The sequence below is a fragment of the Erpetoichthys calabaricus genome, chromosome 14 (assembly GCF_900747795.2).
Source record: "Erpetoichthys calabaricus chromosome 14, fErpCal1.3, whole genome shotgun sequence".
NCBI classification, from domain to species: Eukaryota; Metazoa; Chordata; class Cladistia; order Polypteriformes; family Polypteridae; genus Erpetoichthys; species Erpetoichthys calabaricus.
Window position 1 is genome coordinate 60,517,294 of NC_041407.2, and position 24,670 is coordinate 60,541,963.

The window sequence follows — 24,670 nt, forward strand, 5'->3', positions numbered from 1 at the left end:
AGTATTTTTCACTGTCTCACTGCCTCTCCCTCCTCTTACCTGTAAACGACAAATTTCTTACAGAAACCTTAAAAATATCTGTCTCTCTATCCTTTCTGGATCCATTTCTGATCTTTTACTGTCTTCACCTATTCCACCAACACTAGATAGTCTTGTTGACCACTATAACACAGCCCTTCATTCAGCATTAGATAAAACAGCTCCTTTAAAACATAAGGAGGTTTCCTTTAAACGTTCAGCTCCTTGGTATAATTCAGAATTGTGATCTATGAAAGCAGCTGGCCGATGCCTTGAGAAAATGTCACGTAAGTCTGGCCTCAGCGTGCACATCCAGGCTTTCTCTGACCACCAAAGAGCTTACAGAGAAGCACTAACTTCTGCCAAGACCACCCATTATGGCAGAATAATAGAAAGTGGCCACAATAACCCAAGGGTTTTGTTCTCTGTAGTTAATAAACTACTCAAACCCGCATCAGGCCCAACTACCTCTTCCACTGAAGTCTGTGAGGAATTCCTGCACTTTTTCTGTAACAAAATTAAAGATCTAAATAATTCAACTAACATAAATACATCATCTGTTTATATCTCTCCCTGTTTTCCCACTCCATCCAGCTCCTTCTCTAAGTTCTCACTAGTCACATTCTGCTTTTGTTAATGACCTGCTTTGTAAGATGAGGCCGACTACTTGTGTACTGGACCCCATCCCCACCACCTACTTAAATCCTGCTTTCATGCCATAATCCCAACTGTTACAACAATAATAAACTCATTCCTTGACACTGGCTCTGTGCCGCTCACTTTTAAAATCGCTTCTATAACCCCAATGCTAAAAAAATCTGCTCTTGATGCTGACAATCTTAACAATTTCCGGCCTATTTCCCACTTACCTTTCCTGTCAAAAGTTCTCAAGTGTGTTGTAGCTTCCCAACTCACCAAATACTTAACCCCTAATAACTTGATTGGAACCCTTTCAGTCTGGTTTCAGGGCATGGCACAGCTGTGAAACTGCTCTGCTACGGGTAACCAATGATTTGCTTATGGCAGCAGACTCTGGACAAACCAGCATATTAATTCTATTAGACCTCAGTGCAGCATTTGACACTGACATGACATTCTACTGTCCAGAATGGAGAACATGCTGGGTATCTCTGGCACTGCCCTCCAGTGGTTCAAGTCCTATCTGACTGATAGGCAAGAGTTTGTTAGTCTTGGCAACAGCAGATCTAGCTCAGTGCCAGTCACACAAGGAGTCCCTTAGGGCTCTGTCCTCGGCCCTCTTCTCTTCTGTATTTATATGCTTCCCCTTGGCCATGTTATCCGTAGCTATGGACTGGGTTATCATTTTTATGCAGATGATACTCAACTCTACTTCAATGTTAAAAGTTGAACTTCATCAGAGCTTTCTCAGCTCACAACCTGCTTCAGTGAAATTAAAACCTGGATGGAGCAGAACTCTTTAAAATTAAATTGCAACAAAACTGAACTCCTGCAAATTGGGACTAAAATGCAACTTAATAAAATGAGCTCCTTCCCAGTCCATCTTGGCGGTGATCTCATCAGACCTGCCTCTACTGTAAAGAATCTTGGTGTCATTTTTGATTCCTCCCTCTCTTATTCCACCCACATAAATCACATTAAGAAACTTTCTTACTTTCACCTCCGTAACATATCATGTGTTTTTTTTTTGTTTTTTTTTTGTTCTTTATTTCGTCTTATACGATTTGTCGTATTAGAAATTTGGAAATTCACAATGCAATACCAGTAATCACCAACAAGAATGGAGAAGAAATCATCGACCATAATAAAATAATGCACACATTTAGAGATTACTATAAGTCTTTATATTCCACTGAGCCCAAAGAAGACAACACGCAATCTAATGCATTTCTGGATAATTCACAAATACCACAAATAGATGCTTTAAGTGCTGAGGAACTAGATAAACCTCTAACGCTAACAGAATTACTAGACGCTATAAAGTCACTACAAAGCGGGAAATCATCAGGCCCTGATGGTTACCCCGTAGAGTTTTATAAGAAATTCTCCACTCAGCTAGCTCCACTCTTATTGGTAACATTTACAGAAGCTAAAGACCACCAAATACTACCTCAAACATTTCGACAAGCATTAATCACCGTCTTTCCTAAACAAAATAAGGACTTGTTACAATGTGCATCATATAGACCAATTTCACTCCTGAATAATGATGTTAAGATACTCTCAAAAATCCTAGCTAGAAGGATGGAGAAAGTGCTGCCCTCGGTAATATCACAAGATCAAACTGGATTTATTAAAGGCCGACATCTATCTTCAAATCTCCGACGCTTGTTTAATGTTATATATTCACCAGCAAAATCAAACACCCCAGAGATATTACTATCATTAGATGCAGAAAAGGCATTTGACATGATCGAATGGAATTACCTTTTCACTGCATTGGAGAAATTTGGGTTTGGCCCGAATATTTGTGCTTGGATTAAACTACTGTATACCAGTCCAGAAGCTTCAGTTTGTATTAATAAAATTTGCTCAGACTACTTTAAACTAGAACGTGGTACCAGACAAGGATGTCCCTTGTCGCCACTGTTGTTTGCAATCACTATTGAACCACTGGCGGTTCACTGCCGAAATTCTCATCAGATAAAGGGGATTGTCAGAGAAGGACTGGAACAGAAAATTTCTTTATATGCAGATGATATGGTCTTATATATATCGGACCCAGAAAACACTGTCCCTGCTGTTTTAACAGCACTAACAGAATTTCAAAAGATATCTGGTCTTAGAATTAATCTGAATAAAAGTATACTCTTTCCAGTGAACTCACAAGCATATAATAATAAATTAGACACCCTACCTTTTACCATAGCAGATCAGTTTAAATACCTAGGGGTAAATATCACAAGTAAACATAAAGCTCTTTATCAACAAAATTTTGGCGTCTGTATGGAAAAAATTAAGCAAGACTTGCATAGATGGTCAACCCTTCATCTCACTCTAGCCGGAAGAATTAACATCGTTAAGATTAATATCCTTCCTAAACTTCTCTTTTTATTTCAAAACATTTCAATATATATCAATGTAGAGAAAAGCCAAGCAAAATGACACCTTTTATTGGCTAACTAGAAAGATTACAATATGCAAGCTTTCGAGGCAACTCAGGCCCCTTCTTCAGGCAAGATGTACTACAAATATATATCAATAAATCGTTTTTTAAACAGTTAGATTCAATAATAACCTCATTCATTTGGAACTCAAAACACCCACGTATCCGAAGAGCGACCCTACAAAGACCTCAGGCAGAAGGTGGCATGGCTTTACCTAATTTTCAGTTTTATTACTGGGCAGCAAACATACAAGCCATAAAAACCTGGACACAAATAAATGCACATACACAGGCTTGGTCTGCAATAGAAGTAAAATCCTGTAGTACTTCTTTATATTCCCTGCTCTGCTCTCCAATAAATGAAAGTTATCGCAAATATACTAATAACCCAATCGTGCTTTACTCACTCAGAATATGGAACCAAATTAGGAAGCATTTTAAGATGGAAAATCTTTTATCAGTGGCACCTCTGCAAGGGAACCACCTCTTTCAACCTTCGCAAGTATATCCAGTTTTTAATACCTGGAAAAGTTTTGGGATTAAAATGCTCAGAGATCTTTATATAGACAACATATTTACATCTTTTGAACAATTACGTTCAAAATTTAACCTCCCAGCTACACATTTCTTTTACTATCTTCAAATTAGAAATTTTGTTAAACAGAAATTGCCCGATTTCCCCCACCTTGCACCCTCCACAATGCTGGAAAAAATACTGCTCAATTCCGAGGAAACAAACACTATTTCCGCAATATATAAAATCTTATTAGAGTCCCTACCTTTCAAAGATCCAAGAGGACATTGGGAAGAAGATCTCTTACTCAATATATCAGAAAAGGAGTGGAAGGTAGCAAAGCAGAGAATTCACTCGAGTTCTATATGCGCAAAGCATAGAATTATTCAACTAAAAATTATATATCGAGCTCATCTGTCTCGCTTAAAACTGTCCAAAATGTTTCCAGGCCAGGATCCAACCTGCGAGCGCTGCAACCAAGCTCCTGCCTCACTGGGTCACATGTTCTGGGCCTGCACCAAACTAACATCATTTTGGACAAAAATTTTTAAGTGCCTCTCAGACAGCCTTAGTATCACAATCCCTCCTAACCCACTAACAGCTGTGTTTGGTGTCCTTCCAGATGGACTTGAATTGGAGAAGGACAAACAAACGGTGATTGCATTCACTACACTCTTGGCACGCAGACTTATTTTGTTAAATTGGAAGAATCCTAATTCTCCTCTTATAAGTCAGTGGGAAACTGATGTTTTATATTATTTGAAATTGGAAAAAATCAAATTTTCAGTTAGAGGATCTGTACAAAATTTTTTCAAAACTTGGCAGGATTTAATCAATATTATTTTAGAATAAGAGAATTAACTATTATTGCATTTAACTCCCTTCTCCATCTCTTATTTATATAGATATTTACTTCTGCCCTTCTTTTGTCTAATGTTGCCTTATTAAAAAGCTTAAAGCAATTTTCCTTTAGCTAAGCTCTCCTTCTCAGGGGTGGGGTTTGATTTGTCTTCAAATTTGTTGGGTTATAAATTGATCTGTTTGTATGGAATGATTACAATGAAAATTAATAAAATAAAAATATTAAAAAAAAAAAAAAAAAAAAAAAATTTGGTAGTTTTCGCATACCCCTTGGGGTCAGAGCGCAGGGTCAGCCATTGTACAGCGCCCCTGGAGCAATTACAGGTTAAGGGTCTTACTCAAGGGCCCAGCAGAGTAGGATCTCTTTTGGCAGTGATGGGGATTCGAACCGGCAACCTTCAGGATACCAGCGCAGATCCTTAGCCTCAGAGCCACCACTCCACCCCAAGGAGTGTTCGCTCCTTCCTCTCCTTCTCTAATGCTGAGAAACCTGTCCATGCTTTTATCACATCCCGCATCGATTATTGTAATTCCCTACTGGCAGGTGCCCCTTCTAATCTTATATCACAGCTCCAGCTTATTCAAAACTCACCTGCAAGAGTCCTTACATGGACCAGCAGCAGTGAGCACATAACACCCATCCTGCTCCGCCTTCACTGGCTCCCTGTGTCTTACAGAATTGAATTTAAAATCCTCCTAATAATCTACAAAGCCTTAAATAACCTTGCGCCAAACTACATCAGTGACCTTCTCTATCACTATGTGCCTGTCCGCCCACTAAGGTCCTCTGATTCTGGTAATCTTGTTGTGCCCCACACTAATCTACACTCCATGGGTGACAGGGCCTTCAGCTCCATAGTGCCAAGACTCTGGAATGACTTACCAAAATTAATTACATCAGCTAACTCCATGAATTCTTTTAAAAAACAACTCAAAACTCATCTGTTCAGGAAGGCTTTTAGCTCTACTTGACTTTATTACCCTTCTCTCAGTTTACTTCTCTGTCAAGATGCTCATGTAACCTGTATGAGTGTGTGCTAGACCATCAATTATGCTGTCTGTCAGGCTTTCTTTCTATGAATTCACTGTCATAATCTTCTTTATTTATTTATCTGGTTTGTACAATGCTATATACTGTATACCCTGCCGTTCTTTCTTATATTCTGTAAGTGCCTTGAGCATGGGAAAGGCACTATATAAATACAATGTATTATTATTATTATTATTATTAGAGTCTCGTGTCATGTCCCTTTTCTGAGTTACCCTGTTATCATTTGCAAGTCTGTATTTATAATGCCATGGGAGTCTCCACCTGCCTTCTTGAGCCTTCTCTGACTTCAAAGATATAATGAGAAAGTTCCAGGAGTTCCTGGAACGCAGCACTCAGCACGCCTGTGAATACCCTTCTGTCATCTGAATACCCACCAATCACCTGTCTTGAACCCACCCACCTCAGACTGACAACGCTGGCCATTACAATAAATAAATTGAACTAAAATTTTAAAAAAAATCTTAAATCTAAATCCTTGAACCATTAACATGAACAGAAACAATCAACTAAACTTCAACCATGACCATGAACAAAAACACAGCACTTAGCTAGAAAAGGTACATAACAAAAATGCAGAATCGAAGTAAGAAGAAGAAGACCTTTGGAAAAAGCAAGCTCTGTCACAAAGCACGGACATAACACAGTGCTCAGGCTTTTATTTGGTCTGAATGAAGTCCTTTAGATCAGGGGTCCCCAACCCCCGGTCCGCGGCCCACTACCGGTCCGCAGCCGTCTGACAGCCGGGCCAGGAGAGAACTGCCAGCAACGGCGACTCACTCAGACTTTTCAGAGCGCTTGGCGGGCGGGGCTTTGCAGCGGCGCAGAGAGAGGAGAGAGACCGAGGTGACAGAGTATTACAACAGAGTATTTTTATGGTCCCGACAGTTTCCCCATATGACATGAGTCTATAGAAATCACGTTACTACGAAGTACATTCAACAGATGCTTTCATTACAACGAAGTGACCTTGAAATGCTTGAACGAATCATCCACAGAGCAGTTAGATCTGTGGTCGCAGCTCAGTTGTGCACGTTTGCACAACGATCCCCAAACAGAAACATTGTAAAAAAATCTCTTTCTTCGAACTTTCCTTGTACCGTTTTTTTTTTTTTTTTTTTTGCTGTTTTTGTTGTCTGTGGTTTTCATTGATTCCTTTTGCTTATTGCTTGTCAACATTTGAAAAACATCCATTGGAATTTAACTCATTGACACCCTCTTATAGAAATGGCAGACACGAAAAAAAGATAGCAGTGTTAATGTTTGTGATGTGCAATCTGTTGGAATGGCAAATGTAAAGTATATGTCTTTGTTATATGCAAAAAAAAAAGAAAAATCTCAGATTGCAAACGTATGCGAACTGCTTAATAACTTTAATAATAATAGAAATGTTATGTAAATTGTGTATAAAACTGCCCCTCCCGACCGGTCCGTGGAAAAATTTGCATCTCATAAAATGGTCCTTGCTGTCAAAAAGGTTGGGGACCACTGCTTTAGATGACTGCACTACATTTATTGATGGTAGCCAATAAGTAACCACCTTAAGTAAAAACCTTAGTGTGTTACACAAGACATAATTAAAACAGAAAAGGCAACCTAACACAATCATGAAAGCTTTGGACAGTTAACTACTCACTACATCCCTTGTTATTAGCCATTTTATTACTGATACACTAAATCATTTACTGAAAATTGACACAAAACAGAAGGATTGTAAAAGCAGGGGAAGAGAAATATGAATTGCATAAATAAAGTCATGGCATTCAGCTCACTGCTATTACAACACAATTGCCTGTGTTTTCTTTTTAATTATTTATGTTTGCAGTTTCTAAGTTATCCGATGGCTAGAACTATTTGTCCCTGGGGGAAGTTTGGCATTTTACAGAAGCTTAATAATAAATAAATATTACATAATGACAAACAAACCCCTCTTAAATACACACCAGAATGATTTAAAGGTGGAAAACTAAAAAGAAAGAAAACTAATGTCTTGGCAGTTATAATCGCAGTGAGTCATCTATATCTATACTAATTAATAAAAGGCAAAGCCCTCACTGACTGACTGACTGACTGACTGACTGACTCATCACTAATTCTCCAACTTCCCGTGTAGGTGGAAGGCTGAAATTTGGCAGGCTCATTCCTTACAGTTTACTTACAAAAGTTAGACAGGTTTCATTTCGAAATTCTACGTGTAATGGTCATTACTGGAACCTGTTTTTTGTCCATATACTCTAATGGAGGAGGCGGAGTCACGTATCGCGTCATCACGCCTCCTACGTAATCACTTGAACTAAAAACAAGGAAGAGATTTACAGCACGAGTCAAACGCGGGAACAAAGGTAAATGACGTTAATTTTTGAGTGTCTTTTAATACTGTGTAAGCATACATATTAACACATGTGCATTTACGGGGTGATTTCTGAGGCTTAAAAGCTCGCCTTTTATCAAACGCGGGAACAAAGGTAACTGACGTTGTTCACTGTCTTTTAATACTGTGTAACCATACATATTAACACATGTGCAATTAAACGTGTGCATTTACGGGGTGATTTCTCAGGCTTAAAAGCTCGCCTTTTATTAAAAAGGTAAATGCTAACTGTTTTCATTCTGAAAGGCACAAACCACGTTGGATTTTGTAATGATAGTTGATTAGTAAGGTCTATTAAGGGATACTTACAGAATGATTAGTAATGCCTGTGAATGCCGATGCAAGTAGGAGAATGGGCGTGAACTAAAGAACGATTAGTAACTTGTACAGTAAATGTATCCAAAGTCTGTCTATTAAAAAGTTATTATATCTTTCAATCCTGTGTATTGATTAAACTACGAACCTAACAAGATCACTACATGGTGTCAGAAGTGGCGGATTGGAAGAGGAATCTGAAGAAGAGGTTCAGCTTTTGAACGAGTCACGTGTCTGTGAGTAATCAGAAAACGTGATCAGAAAGCGCTAAGACGTTCTAGCAAAAGAGAAAAACAAATATGTTAGGATTACAGCCCCCACCAAATCTCCAGTTAAAGGGAAATGTAGCTGAAAATTGGAAAAGATTTAAACAGAGATTCAAGTTGTATCTTGCTGCGATTGAAGCAGATAGGAAAAGTGAAAAAATGAAAGCGTCTATGCTTCTACATGTAATTGGCGAAGAGGCGCTAGAGGTGTATAACAATTTTCAGTTTGAAGAAGATGGAGACAAAATAAATTGAACAAAATAGTTGAAAAATTCGAAACGTATTGCAACCCAAAGCGCAATGTGACGTTTGAGCGGCACAAGTTTTTTTACATGTTTCCAGAAAAGCGGAGAAACAATAGACCAGTATGTGACGGAATTGCGTAATAGGAGCTGTTCTAAGAAGAAACCGTCAAGACATCAAAGGACCAATAACCTCTAATCAGAACACTAACACCAGCGAAACAAATATTAACGAGAAAACAAGTATAAATCAGGAAAGAACATCTCAACTGCAAACACAATTAACCAGAATATCAAAATGTCAAGTAAAACCACCAGAACGACTCATTGAGACATGTTGAGGATTAAAGGAACATTTTCAATTAAGAAATACTGAATTCCTTTAACAGTTGTGCTTTTTATACATAGTTTGAATGCTGGATGTATGCCTGAAATGTTCTGGATAGTTCAGTTGTTTGAAGTGATAAAGAATTAAACGTGTGCATTTACGGAGTGATTTCTCAGGCTTAAAAGCTCACTTTTTATTAAAAAGGTAAATGCAAACTTTTCATTCTGAAGGGCACAAACCACGTTAGATTTCAGCCGTTAAACGTGCAAAAATGTCGGTACACCAGATAAATAAGCGCAACATATTATCAGTTGTATTGTATGCTTACAATACATATAGAAATGTGTTAATCGTTAACTAATAGTATCGGATGGTGTTTTTCGACTCGTGCCTTGATTTAAACGATTGCATGTCTTGGTGGGTTTACATAGCTTATTGTCAATATCTTTACACCTCTTTTTAAGACTTATTGACTGAAACGGGCTTTCATGAAAAAACTTAGGGCTTTGCTACAAGATACACCCTCCACAAGTTAAGGAAGTAAAAATAAAAGGTATATATTTCTGTTTTATTTAAACCTTTTAAGTTCGTATGCATAGCCCCATTTGGCTGTTTTAGGTTTTTTTTTTTTCTTCAGTAATATTTAATCTCCTTAAAGAAAAACAACATATGCATTTTACTTTTTTTGTATCTCTTTAGTAATATTTTAGTGTAAAAGGATAACGAGTATTTAAACCTTTTATGTTACTTTATAGTTATTTTACACAATGTTGAAAAATTAATAAGAAAGCTACATACAAGCTCCGGGTTTGCTGAAATATTACTGAAGAATGAAAAAAAAACGAAAACGTGCAAATGCATAGAAATGTCCATCCATCCATTATCCAACCCGCTATATCTTAAATACATGAGCCAATCCCTGCCAACACAGGGCACAAGGCAGGAAACAAACCCCGGGCAAGGTGCCAGCCCACCGCAGGGCGCACACACCCACACACACCCACACACCAGGGACAATTTAGAATCGCCAATGCACCTAACCTGCATGTCTTTGGACTGTGGGAGGAAACCGGAGTACCTGGAGGAAACCCAGACAGACACGGGGAGAACATTCAAACTCCACGCAGGGAAGCGAACCTGGGTCTCCTAACTGGCACCTTTCACTGCACCACCATACTGCCCGCATACAAACTTAAAAGCTTTAAATAAAACAGAAATATATACCTTTATTTTTACTTCCTTAACTTGTGGAGGGTGTATCCTGTAGCAAAGCCCTAAGTTTTTCATGAAAGCCCCTTTCAGTCAATAAGCCTTAAAAACAGGTGTAAAGCTAAACTTGCAGCACCACTATTCAATTACACTTGCCTAATGCCTCTCCTAAGGGGACATACTGTGGGATCTGGGCATCCGTCAAAGCACCAATCACAGGCCCGATTAGAAAGCGGGAAGCTGTGATTTGTCGTCTCCCTCCCATGTAACAATCACAGCCCGTGTTACAACGCACTATGTATGTATGTATATATGTATATGTGTGTGTTTATGTATGTGTGTATATGTATGTGTATATATATGTTGATATGTGTATATATATATGTATATATATATGTGGATGTGTATATGTATATATATATATATATATATGTGTATATGTAGATATGTATATATATGTATATATGTATATGTATATATATGTTTACATAACCTCTTTAACTCACTACTTCTCCGCTGCGAAGCGCGGGTATTTTGCTAGTTTTAGTATAAAGGAGCCCCAGATAAAGCAAACAGTAGAAGGAAATTGTGAAGGAGCCCAATACAAAAACCAGGATTTTTTTCTTAAAGATGCATTGAAAGTTGTACCACATCTGACTGAAGTTGTTACTAAATAAAGTTTTTGCTTATTGTGAAATAAAACCTGTTAATTTGTGTAGCGATTTACGGGTTTCAAACTCTATCGAAACATTTACTTTTAATCTGTGATGGCCGTAAATAAAGAAAAATCACTCATATTACACTACAGTAAATACATTCTACATTACATTTATCCAGTTTCTCTTGAGCTTCTACTGGTAGACTTAGTTCTTTTCTTCTCTTGATAGGGATTGGAGAATCTGAAATATAATACAAATTGAAAGATGTCAGACAGTTATATTATTAGTTTGTCTCATTCACTCTGACTACTGTGACAATGACGCTTTGTCACATTGTGTGAGTCATTGTTTGCCACCCTAGTGATTAAAAGTAGGTGTGGTTTATGAAAGCTATTACCAATAAGAATCGGTTACAAAGTGGTTGAAGTTAAGTTTGGGTTAGCATTGGTCCATAAAATTCAATGTTGTAAATGCACATCTTATTTCATACTGCAGCTCTTAGAGTGTTTAAGGTCCCTTCGATGGCCCATGTTGGCTGTAGCAACCGATAGTTGATAGTCATAACCGATATTGAGCCAGGCAATGAGGGCACATAACAAGTAAGAGATGATATAAAGTCACATAGTGTTTTTAATTAAAAATCAAAAGTTCAAAAAACCTAAAGTGCAAATAGTGCAATGCCTCTTAATAAGTAAATGTAATAAATATTCCATAAAAAAACTGTGTCCCTGAGGATATAATCAACAACAAATAAATTCCATAAAATCCAAGAGTGAAGCTGCACAGACATAGAGTTTCTAGGCATATTTTCCCATTTGTCTCCCTAAGCTCACCCATCAGGTCTTGTATCTGGGTGGAGATGCCTACAACTGTGGTTTGACACTACGGGCTCTCTGCTGGACTACCTCATCCATCTCAGCTAGCCTCTCATCTTCCCTCTGCCTGTGGGATCCTTAGGAGTACTGAATCATTCCTCACACTTCCATGGTGCTCAGTGTGAGCGACCATTGTTCCTCTCGCGCCCTTGCAGGGCCATCAACCGCTCTGCCTTCTGTACATGTTGCTGACTCATTCCCCCATGAATCTGGCTTTGCTTCTTGTCCAGTCTGATTCCAGTCCTCCATGGCTCTCTGTTCAGGCTCCTCTTCAAACTGATAGGATCGCAGGAGCTTTAATTACACACCTGAGAGCTCTAATGAGGAAACTGGCCAGACTGTTCACATCTGCACCTGAATACAGATATGTCAGTTCCCTCCCCATCAACAGCTCTGGGGCTGTTCCACTATATACACCTATGCCCCTCTAAGCCTGAGTTCACCAATTTAAACTAAACTCTCACTGCCACGGACATCTCTCATCACAGTCCTTGAGATCTTCTGAGTCATCAAAAATTTGAAAGAGGACCAATGATCTCTAACTACAAAGGCTACATTGCACTAAACTGTATGCAGGCTAAATTAAAATGTCCAGGTGGAACAATTCATATCAGTGATAGTGTTCAGCCCCACATGTTGTTAGCTGTTAGCTATTATTTATTGAACTGTGCTCCCCCTTCATCTTGTCATTTATTAACACACCAATCAGTCACGTCCCACACTCACTGTGGTGCTATAAATGTCTATGAAACTCACGTAATGCATGTAGGTCCCATAATAATCATTTGAATACAATACACCCCATGTGTCTCATGTAGGCACCCCTTTACCTTTTGTTTCGGTCACGTCCAAAGCGTATCTTTAAGGTATATAAATCCCTGGGTCTGGTTAGTTGTGGTACTCAGCAATCTGAACCTCTGTCTATGCACTTCTCTTTGCCTTGATCCAACCGTGGAAATCACTCGCCTTGTAAGTGTCTTTTAAAACTTTATTGTTTAATGTATACTGTCTGCTATGTATTGCTTTGTAAATCATTCTTTATTGTCTTTGGTTGTACACCTGTATATACCTGTATGTTTCTTTTGTATATATTTCAGTTTACAATGAGGAACGTCCAGTAAAAGCCTTCAAGAAAGCTCACCCCTTGTCGTTTTTATGTGGATGTGCCGAGTTCTTTAAGTTCTCTGCGGCCGTGTTGCATGGACAGCGTGGAGTGAGGCAGAAAAGTAAAAAGGCGAATCCACGTCGAGGGTCAGACTGCAAGAGAATCATTAAGACAGCTCAGTTACAGCTCAGTCACGCGGATCAAAGAAGGATCCTAAGGCAACTTAGGGCGCGGGACGGACCGCAGAACATTGCTCCACACCTGCTAAGACAGTAGGCTATTCACTCCGCGATTAGGAGTGCAGAATCTCCACGGCATCTTTTAAATATACTCCGCCCACTAACAGGTTGAAGCGCAGTAAGGACTGTTCATGCTCTGCTTTCCAATATAGATTGGCGTTTCTCTTGGCCGTAAACAATGTGAAAATCAGTTCACACAGAAGCCGAATTGGGATCTGATTTCCTTAAGCGTTTCAGCTTTATTCACTTTGCCTCTCCTGAGTCGCATGAAATCAGCAGTTTTCTTTTGGTGTAGCTCGCTACACAAGCACTCGGTTCAACTTATACAGCCCGAACTCCTCTGTTGCAGACATGGAGAAGGTATACAAAACCGACGCTGCTTCTGTGGCCAGTTCAAGACACATGCGCTATTCCAACGCATCAGCAAGCAGTTCCATAACCAAAGCTCGTGCATTGCCTGAAGCTGCGCTTGCACATGCATCCCTTGCAGAGAAAGAGCTTGCCATTAAAAGAGAATGAGCAACAACGGAGGCAGAGAGACTTGCACTGGAGGCAGCACTAGAGGCTCTTCAGTCCAAAAAAGAAGCTGCTGCTGCTGCAGTAGCTGAAGCTGAAATATTAGAAGCTGCAACATATCTACAAAATGATGAGATCCGCAGCCACCGAAGCTCATCTCAAGCTAAGGGAAGGACTGCAGAGTATGTAGCACAGTGTATGGCTCACACTTGATGCTGCCACCTCTCAGCCTAACTCACCTACATGCATAGAAATGTAAAAATCACCTGCAGCACAACGGGACGCCATACTGAGGAGTCCTTGACGCATCTCAGGTGACCACCCGTTTTCTATGAGGGTGCAGGCAGGAAAAAGTGAAGATGTCCAAAGAGTGTCATCACAGTCAACACATGAGGGAAGGACAGCAGAGTATGTACAGGAGCAGATGGTATGGCACATCTGACGCTGTCACCTCTCAGCCTTGAATTGCATGTTAACAAGAGAGAGATGTTAGAGAGATAAGAACTTATTCAGGAAACTGTAGGGAGGGTAGAGAACAGAAGTCAGAGAGACTATTGTCAAAACCAGAGTGTAAAGCTGTGGATATAGCCAGAAGGTGAATATACAAATGTCGGTTACTAAGGAAAACAATCACTAAACCAGAGCACAAAACTGACAATAAAGTTAGAATATCATTTCTAACATTGTGAGTGTCACACACGTGCACTTGGGGAACAGTTTATTGGCTCAAATAGTGTTATTTATCAGGCAGACCGGGGGTTGGCGCTCACAACTGATCCTCTCTCCTCTTGTTTTCCTGCAGTTCAGCTGAAGGCCCTTCCTCTCAAAGACATCACTACCAAACCACCCACTAACATCATTTCTGACCAACCCTGATGACAAAAACAGTTCAGCTGAAGGCCCTTCCTCTCAAAGACATCACTACCAAACCACCCACTAACATCATTTCTGACCAATCGTGATGACATCACTTCTGGTACCCAGAATTCACCTTCCTGCCACGTCAGCTCCTGTTCCAGCCACCCTAACTCCACCTCTTCCTGCTGGCCACCATATTTATAAAACAGACGCACCCTGTTAGTTCAGTTCAGTTGTGAACTCCAATCTGTAAAGACATGCTTCTTTTATTTTGCTGATTTCTCAGTATATGGGGTGGCCATCCCGAAACCCTTTTCTTGCCTGCTGCCTTATTTTTACCACACTAGTCAATATCATAAGGCTTGCTGTCATCAAAACTACATGCAAACTGTTAACAGAGACAAAAGCAGAACTGTTATGAGTGGAAAACCAAATGACCTTAAATGTTATGAATACACTCACTTGAGTTGTACAATGGCTGAATTCTCAGACCATAGATGTTATAGACAAAACCAGTATGAAAAACTGTGATTACTGCCGAAATGAGAATTTCCAGAAGTTGACAAACAAAGTGCTGCCAAAATCAAGACTTGAAACCAAACAATAACTAAGTAGTCACAAAAGTCTAGACCCAAAAGCAAGTATACAATTACATGAAAGCCAACTATAGCTAAAATATAGACTTGACACTGAACAATGACTGAAAGGCAGATGTTGCAAAAATATAGATTTGAAACTGTACAGTAACCTAAAGACAAGCTTTCTACAAAATCTAGACTTAAAAATGTTATAAAAGCCAAAATGGGAATTACTGTAATTTCTCAGGAGGGTTCACTCTGACATTGTTTGAATGTTGGATCCAGAATTTTAGACACTGCATTGAATGTGGCACAGGGCTACAAAGAAAAACATATATGGTGTGTTGCATCGTACCTTCTGGGAGATAGACACAAGTAACAGGGCAGAATGTCCTAGCAACACATTCATAAAATGTTGAAGCTACAAAATGGCAACATAACACTTAAAATTACATCATGGTTCATAGCTACATTACAAATAAGTCATGTATTAATATTCCCTGAAGTTAAAGCCATCCAAAGACTCATAATAAAGCAGTAGAATAAATTCTGAATTAAAAAAAATTAACAAACTGGCCCAAATTTTAACAATATCCAGTTTAGGGTTGCTGGGAGCTGTTGTCTATAGTGAGAGTACTAGGAACAAGGTGACAACCAACTCTGAATAGACACCGGTCCATGACAAGGCACACTCATACACACACTAAATTCATACTAACTGAGCCAATTTTACATTACTGATTAACTTTACACATTGTGACGCGTGAGTCCCTGTCTTGCACCCCAAAACATGAGGCTGAGTCTCAGTACTTTAGTGGAACCAGCTTTATTCAACTTGAAACAGGAAAAGCACAGTTATTTATTGTAGCGGGATCTACCACTCTCCTATACACATACACAGCAGTCAGGCAGGGTCATGGCCAGGTTAGTGGCCAAGTAATCCTGTTCCCTGCATTTATAATGTTCCTTTCATCATCCATCGACGACACACGCTTATAGCGCGACAGCGGTTGGCTCGGATTTGTTTCCGTGGCAAGTTGCTAGAACAGCGGGAGCCTGTGGTTGCCCCAGCAATGGATAACAGTCTTCCACAGACGCAGCGATGGTGCTTTGGGACGCTCCTCAGAGTGTCATCCCATTGGGTGGAGTCCCAAAAGAGTTTATAAACCTCACAATATAAATCTTTAACATGTAGGCGAAGACCAGAATAACCGAACAAAAATCCACACGGAAACTTAGAATGTAAATAAACTCCACGTATAAAAATAAATTCTCTCCTATTGGTATGACACTACAGTAATCCCTCCTCCATCACGGGGGGTTGCGTTCCAGAAGCCACCCGCGAAATAAGAAAATCCGCGAAGTAGAAAACCATATGTTTATATGGTTATTTTTATATTGTCATGCTTGGGTCACAGATTTGCGCAGAAACACAGGAGGTTGTAGAGAGACAGGAACGTTATTCAAACACTGCAAACAAACATTTGTCTCTTTTTCAAAAGTTTAAACTGTGCTCCATGACAAGACAGAGATGACAGTTCTGTCTCACAATTAAAAGAATGCAAACATATCTTCCTCTTCAAAGGAGTGCGTGTCAGGAGCACAGAATGTCACATAGATAGAGAAAACAATCTCTAGCAAACAAATCAATAGGGTTGTTTTTGGCTTTTAAGTATGCGAAGCACCGCGGCACAAAGCTGTTGAAGGCGGCAGCTCACACCCCCTCCGTCAGGAGCAGGGAGAGAGAGAGAGAGAGAGAGAGAGAGAGAGAGAGAGAGAGAGACAGAGTTTGTTTTTCAGTCAAAAATCAATACGTGCCCTTCGAGCTTTTAAGTATGCGAAGCATCGTGCAGCATGTCGTTTCAGGAAGCAGCTGCACAAAAGATAGCAACGTGAAGATAATCTTTCAGCATTTTTAGACGAGCGTCCGTATAGTCTAGGTGTGCGAACAGCCCCCCTGCTCAATCCCCATACGTCAGGATCAGAGAAAGTCAGCGCAAGAGAGAGATAGAGAAAAGTAAGTTGGGTAGCTTCTCAGCCATCTGCCAATAGCGTCCCTTGTATGAAATCAACTGGGCAAACCAACTGAGGAAGCATGTACCAGAAATTAAAAGACCCATTGTCCGCAGAAATCTGCGAACCAGCAAAAAAATCAGCGATATATATTTAAATATGCTTATATATAAAATCCGCGATGGAGTGAAGCCGTGAAAGGCGAAGCGCGATATAGCGAGGGATCACTGTAATCATTAATTCAGTCACTAGGATTGCAATGGGAACAAAATATATGCATTCAGAGGACCATGTAGGAGGGAGAAATGGGAAAAAATTGACTTTGCAACCATTGGAACCCCAGTGCCAAGTTCCACAGTAACAGCCCTAAGGAAAAGGACACAAGTGTTGAAAACTTGTTGTCACATTAGGGGAATAACAAGCTGAGCAAAACAAAAACTAAACTAGAGCTGAAAAACATAATTTCTAGCATTTTTAAAGTCAACCTCTTAACAAATGCTAATTATTTTAAATTTTTCTTCATGGCTTTTTGAGCCAAGGAGACATCCTAAAACTGTACACTTTGTTTTGTTTCTAGGTCTGTTCATTGAGCTTTTCACTTGTATTCCAGGATTGCACATTACATACCTTAATAATGAAACTTACAATGGTGATTAAAAAGCTGCATGTAATAAATAAGAAAATAAAAATTACATCTGATTTACTTATAAAAGCTGATTGAAACAGATTTAATATCTAATTACCTGATTCATAAGTTTCCAAATTGAGTCCCTCAGGATATTGTGTGCCAAGAGCTTTTATCCAAAACATTTCCCTTTTATCCAACATTTCTAAATCATCAAGTTGTTCAATTGGAAAAATTTTTAAATCTTCGAAGCTGTGGCCATTGCTGTTGAAATGCTCGTAAAGAGGCAGATGGTTTTTACGTGAAATGGCTGACTTGTGAGTACTAAATCTGCTTTTTAATGAATTTCTTGTCTTCCCCACATATTGTTTCTTGCAGTCAGGCTTCTGGCATTCTATTACATAAATGACACTAGATGACTTGCAGGTTAAAATACTTTTTATCTCATGACTTTTTTCTTTAGTTGTACTCCTAAAAATTTTGATATTTTTCAGATATTTCTTGCATAGTTCACACTTTGAGGTACAGTTGTGCACTCCTAGCTCCACAGTTGAACATTTCTGAGGAGGCTTTGCCACCACATGTAAGAATTGTGGATTTTTTACGTAAACTTGACTTGTGCTACCAGTAGCATGACTCGAGGGTCTTGGATCTTCACAGCATGGAATGCAGGAGTCTTGTGCAAATTGATCCATCCTTTATACAATGTATATCTGTAAAACACATAGAGTAAAACTGGGTTAATGACATACAGTTCTCATGCAATATAAAGAATAATATACTGATTATTTATTTTAATTTAGGCCGTGAATGCAGAAAATAATATGTAAAGTCATTTACTGTATGACAATAACTTCTTCCTTTTCATTGGTTTCCACTTATATGTAGGATTGATGTGTCTGAGCAACATTTTTCATACTTCTTTTACTTTATCCATTCACCTCTGCTTTGGCCTCCCTCACTTCCTCTTCCCCTGTACTTCCATTCCCACCAGTCTTTTGCCCACATATTCCTTGTCTCTCCTTATCACATGTCCTTACCACTTCAATTTACTTTCCTGTACTTTCACAGATATTTCTCCCTCTTTTGTTATACCTCTGATTGTCTAATTTCTTATTCTGGTCTTTTTTGTAACTCCACACGCCCATCTCATCATTCTCATTTCTACCACATTTAACTTCTTCTCCTGTGCTCTCCATACTGTCCAAGTCTCAGCTCCAAACATTATTTCTGGTCTTACAATTGTCTTAAAAATTTTACCTTTAACCTTCGATGTAATTCTTTCAGCACACAATACTCCCGATACCTTTTTTCAATTGTTCCAATTCTGATTTATTCCCAATGTGCCAATAACTATTTGTAGTAATGTCTTGTAAATATACACAGTTCAATGCAAGAACATTAACAAAAACAAGAAAAATAAGTGCAGGTGCTATATACAATAATTACAATGATTCCAAAGCAAAAAGTGAGGAGAAAAAATCCAGCTTAAACAAAAAGCATTTTCTTCCTCGTCTTCTTCAGGCAGTTCACAAAGGACAGACAGAAAATTCATCAAAAGGCAATGATGAAAAAATGAGCACCCACAAACACAAATTACTTCCACCCAAAAATATATACAAATCGGAAATACTGTAAACTGTGCTCACTATACAAACTTAAATGCTCTTCTCTCTGCTGTACCTGTAAAGAACAGTAAAGAAGTTTGTCGGCCTGAAGACTGTGGTCGTGAACTTCGGTTTAATACCTCTAGTGCCTCTGCCTAGCCAATTACTTTTTACATCATCTAGGGACCCCAATAGCAAACAACATGGAGAACACCTCTCATCAGGTGCTGTGTCACTATTTGAAGCCTTCTTTTCCTTTCGTGCAAATGTGTTTGTTGCCATGTCACGGCAGCTGCTAGTTCACCTCTACGGGTCAGTTGAGCACTGAACTTTCAGCAACTTTCTTCCTCTTTCTGTCGACAGTCTTTTAATCGCATTGCTCTGCCCTTTCCTTTCTGCAGTGGCTTAGGGCACACGCTTTGTCCTCAGGCCACTTCAATTTTAAATGGCACCAATGGATATTATAGTGACTTTGGACACGCGCCCCAGTGTAGTATCAGCTCAGACCCCCTCGCAGGCTCTCGGTGCGGCAATGTCCCACCACCAAAAAGTTCTCACTTACTGGAGAGTTAAAAACCATGATAAGCCATAAATAGCTGTAATAACTGCTACTTTGTCCTCACAGGTGGCGCAGTGGTAGTGCTGCTGCTTTGCAGTAAGGAGACTGTGGAAGATTGTGGGTTCGCTTCCCGGTTCCTCCCTGTGTGGATAGCGCTTTGAGTACTGAGAAAAGCGCTATATAAATGTAATGAATTATTATTATTATTATTACTTCTCAATTGTCTGCAGACACGGCGTTTCAGAAATATATTTGTTAACAAACAATGACACACAATGAGCAGTTTAATGTGTATAGTTGAATGTAAGAAATGTGTGCAAAGATAACTGCTTAGTGATGAGAGAAACGATTAAAGAAAAACTGCTTCATTTTGCAAAAAGAATTGTGTTTTACTTGGTGCGAAGTTCGCTCCGTTGAAAGTGGAAAGGTGTTATGTTCCATTTACGTGCATTAATTCATGTGTGTGTACCTATCATTTACTATTTAAATAAAGAACTCTAGTAAAAAAAAAAAAAAAAAAACTGGACTAATTTCTTCTCATGTGTAGAAATTTTGTTGAGCCCTCAGGCGTGTGGTATGATCACCACTTTGCCAATTATGATGACAACCTTTACAATTACAATCCTAAAGATGAATCAGGCAAAGACAAGAAACTTTCCTTGTAGTGAGTTTTTTACTGTGAAGAAAAGACAGTCATGTACATCATGCTGTGTTTTAATGTGTGTCTTTGTGTGGAAAATATGCAAAATATTAAATGTTTTAAAAGCATAATGTGCTCCTCCTCATTAATATGAATGACATTATTAAATAGCAAAAAAAAAAAAAAAACTTTTCAGTGAGTTTTGTAATTGTGATATCTCCAGTGAAACATATTTGTTTCAGTGTCAGTTTCATAAAACTATATGACAGTCAAACCTTCCCTGGTAGTGTGTTTTAAAATACAAACTACTGTAAAAGACCTTGCGTGCTTAGTCTGAGGATATTGCAACTCAAGAAAATTCTTCTAAATGTATCTTTTTTCAAGACCTTGCTTTCTCCCTGTATCACTGGCTGGACTATCTTCTGTATGAGGATGGATGAGGGTGAATGCCAGAGAGGAGCGACTAGGCTTATTCCAGGGCTACAGGGGATGAATTATGAGGAAAGATTAAAAGAGCTGAACCTTTGTAGTTTAAGCAAAAGAAGATTAAGATGTGATTTAAGTGTTCAAAATTATGAAGGGAATTGGTACTGTGGATTGAGCCTGTTAATTTAAAATGAGTTGAACAAGAACATGTGGACACAGTAAATTATAAATTAATTAAATTATTAACGGTAAATTTCACACAACAAAGGTTCGACAAACCTCCAATGATGAATCAAACCTTTGGACGGCGTTTTCCCTCACCCGGACGCGAGTCACCGGGGCCCCCCTCTGGAGCCAGGCCTGGGGGTAGGGCCCGATGGCAAGCGCCTGGTGGTCGGCCCTGCACCCATGGGGCTCGGCCGGGCATAGCCCGAAGAGGTAACGTGGGTCCCCCTTCCCATGGGCTCACCACCTATGGGAGGGGCCAAGGAGGTCGGGTGCAGTGTGAGTTGGGTGGTGACCTTGGCGGCCTGATCCTCGGCTACAGAAAGTGTCTCTTGGGAGGTGGAATGTCACCTCTCTGAAGGGGAAGGAGCCTGAGCTAATGCATGAGGTCGAGAGGTTCCGGCTAAATATAGTCAGGCTCACCTCGACGCATAGCTTGGACTCTGGAACCAATCTCCTTGAGAGGGGCTGGACTCTCTACCACTCTGGAGTTGCCCCCAGTGAGAGGCACCGAGCGGGTGTGGGCATACTTATTTCCCCCCAACTTGGAGCCTGTTCATTGGGGTTTACCCCGGTAGACGAGAGGGTAGCCTCCCTCCACCTTCGGGTGGGGGGACGGGTGCTAACTGTTGTTTGTGCGTATGCGCCGAACAGCAGTTTGGAGTACCCACCCTTTTTGGAGTCCCTGGAGGAGGTGCTAGAGGGCATACCTTCTGGAGACTCCCTCGTTCTGCTGGGAGACTTCAATGCTCACGTGGGCAATGACAGTGAGACCTGGAAGGGCGTGATTGGGAGGAATGGCCCCCCGATCTGAACCCGAGCAGTGTTTTGTTATTGGACTTCTGTGCTCATCACGGACTGTCCATAACGAACACCATGTTCAAGCATGGGTTTGTTCATATATGCACTTGGCACCAGGACACCCTAGGCCTCAGTTCAATGATCGACTTTGTGGTCGTGTCGTCAGACCTGCGGCCACATGTCTTAGACACTCGGGTGAAGAGAGGGGCGGAGCTGTCATCTGATCACCACCTGGTGGTGAGTGGGCTTCGATGGTGGGGGAGGATACCGGTCAGGCCTGGTAGGCCACATGTTGTGAGGGTCTGCTGGGAACGTCTGGCAGAGTCCCCTGTCAGAAGTAGTTTCAACTCCCAGCTCCGGCAGAACTTCGACCACATCCCGAGGGAGATTTGAGTCATTGAGTCCGAATGGGCCATGTTCCGTGCCTCTATTGTTGAGGCGGCTGACCGGAGCTATGGCCGTCAGGTGGTCGGTGCCTGTCGTGGTGGCTATCCCCAAACCCGTTGGTGGACACCGGTGGTGAGGAATGCCGTCAAGCTGAAGAAGGGGTCCTACAGGACCCTTTTGTCCTGTGGGACTCTGGAGGCAGCTAATAGGTACCGGCAGGCCAAGCAGAATGCGGCTTTGGCATCCCGTCTCATTTCTGGATCCTAAAAGAGTTCAAAAACTTCACAACACATTACAAAATACGATACGCAAAACAGACCTTTCTTGTTCAAATCCTAAATCAATTGCAATTTCACTTACAAATGAATTACAATTTATAAATATGCATATTAAGCAATTAAATTTAATACATTTTAAAGAATTCAACATTTAATGAAGTTGTGTCATGTTCTCTGGTGGAGAAGAAAAGTTTGCTTTTGAGGTGTATGGGGTGCTACAGGTTTGCCAATATATCGAAAAACAACCCACATTACTGTAAATAACCTCAAAAAACCTTCAACATGCTGGGAAGAATAAGTTTGCTAACTCTGTTTATGTTTTTTTTTCCCACTGTGCAAAGATGTGCAGGTCACCAGGAACAATAAGATAAAAGGGGGCATTCTCTTATGTAAATAATAAAACTATAGGCAAATTTAGAAATCGGTGCCCAAAAAGAAAATGTTAAAAAAATTCTGAAAAATACAATATGGCAATCACACAAACTTATTTTACACATTAATTGAAGAAACAGCTACATAAGGCCAGTACGTATGATCATTTTGAGTTAAAATAATGTAAAGTAGCTGTTTAGCTAAAGTTACAGAATATATTCTTGGCCACGATGTCATAGTGTATTAGAGCCATTGTATGAGGATCAACAAGCAGGAACTCCCTTAAACAGCTTGGTGCAGCAAAATGAAAGTTTGCGGTTTCATTTCTGGCAGCATTTCCTTGTTTTCAGTGCTGTGGTTATCTTTTTTTTACAGAAAAAGAACATATTTTTTATGGATTGAAAATGTAAAAAATATTATATTGGTTTGTACGTTTCATTTCAGTGCTTCTGTTATCGGTGTCAAGCCCTGGGAAACCTGGGCCAGGTACAAGCCAGTGTTGCTACAGGGTGTAGCCACAGCAGTAAGGTCCCAAACGAATTAAAGAAGCAGGCAGCAGTTAAGAATCTCTGACCATACTCTCCTTTATTCTGATTTGCCCAGAGGTATATAACTGCTTCAGTCTCTGCCTAGATCAACATCACGACTGATTAAACAATGGTACATACTGATTTCCTTTGCTTAACAGCAGTGTAAAAACATTTTCATCGGTTAAACAATAGTATTGTTGCCAACTATTTTGAAGTACCCCTGTATGCTGACTAGAGACCAATGTCCCCAGAACATATTAATTTTCAAACTAAGTAAATGTAAAGATTTTTTAAGAAGCAGACAGTTCTGTTATCACAATACTGTATGTTGAAGAGATACCAATCAAAACAGTATGATCTTCAAGGCAGGTGACTGTTTTGTGTGACAGGTAAATACTCATATCAACATCCTGTAGGCAGCCATCAACAACAACCTGGAACAGAGTCATTCAGGAAATGTTCCTTTTCACTTATCATCCCGGTCTCAAACAAAGGGTACCTGCTGCCCCTTCATCTGTTGCTGTTGCTATATACATTTGCTATTTGCATGTTTTTTATTGCCTAAGAGCAACATACAAAATGTCCTTTTCTTTAAAACCCTAATTTCTAGCCCTTTGAAATTTGTTGTTACTTTAACAGCACTTTGCCATTTTAAATTTTACAGTTTTTTTACCTTTGCTATCTAACAGTTTAACACTGTAAAATTAACAGCTACTTTGAATAAAGCTCAGACACATAAATGTATCATAGAAACCAGATATTTAGATAAAGGACAGAGAAAAACAGGGTAAAACATACCTGTATGAAGTCTAGAAAAGGATGAAATCAGATGAAATACGTACAGTCAAAGAAGATACGCTAGTTAAGATCACTGACACCTTCTGTTAAACAGAAGCTCAGGGGAGGCTGCTTGCATTATGTCTGGGCGTGAATATGACGTGAACTTGTGATGTTGTAATCCTGCAGTTATACAGGAAGCTTTTATTTAAGGAGGTATCTGATTTTTCTGAATTATGACTCGATATAGCTCTGTGTTTATATCTGGTTGGAAAAAAAAAGAGCAACTCGGTTTTGTTGCTGGAAATGAAATACTGTACAGGTATTGTTCACAAACGACGGT

General features: G+C 39.8%; 1 protein-coding gene across 1 annotated transcript in view; it reads right to left on the reverse strand.

Moving 5' to 3' along the window:
• Positions 1 to 24,466, reverse strand: part of LOC114664463 (nuclear GTPase SLIP-GC-like) — a 59,095-nt gene extending 34,629 nt beyond the window's left edge. Inside the window, exons 1-3 of the mRNA XM_028818564.2 lie at positions 24,349 to 24,466; positions 17,844 to 18,438; positions 11,085 to 11,156 (exon numbers count right to left, since the gene is read on the reverse strand). Coding sequence (XP_028674397.1) covers positions 11,085 to 11,156; positions 17,844 to 18,420 — 649 coding nt within the window. The 5' untranslated portion in view covers positions 18,421 to 18,438; positions 24,349 to 24,466. The remainder of the gene's footprint in view (positions 1 to 11,084; positions 11,157 to 17,843; positions 18,439 to 24,348) is intronic.
• Positions 24,467 to 24,670: the final 204 nt, after the last annotated feature.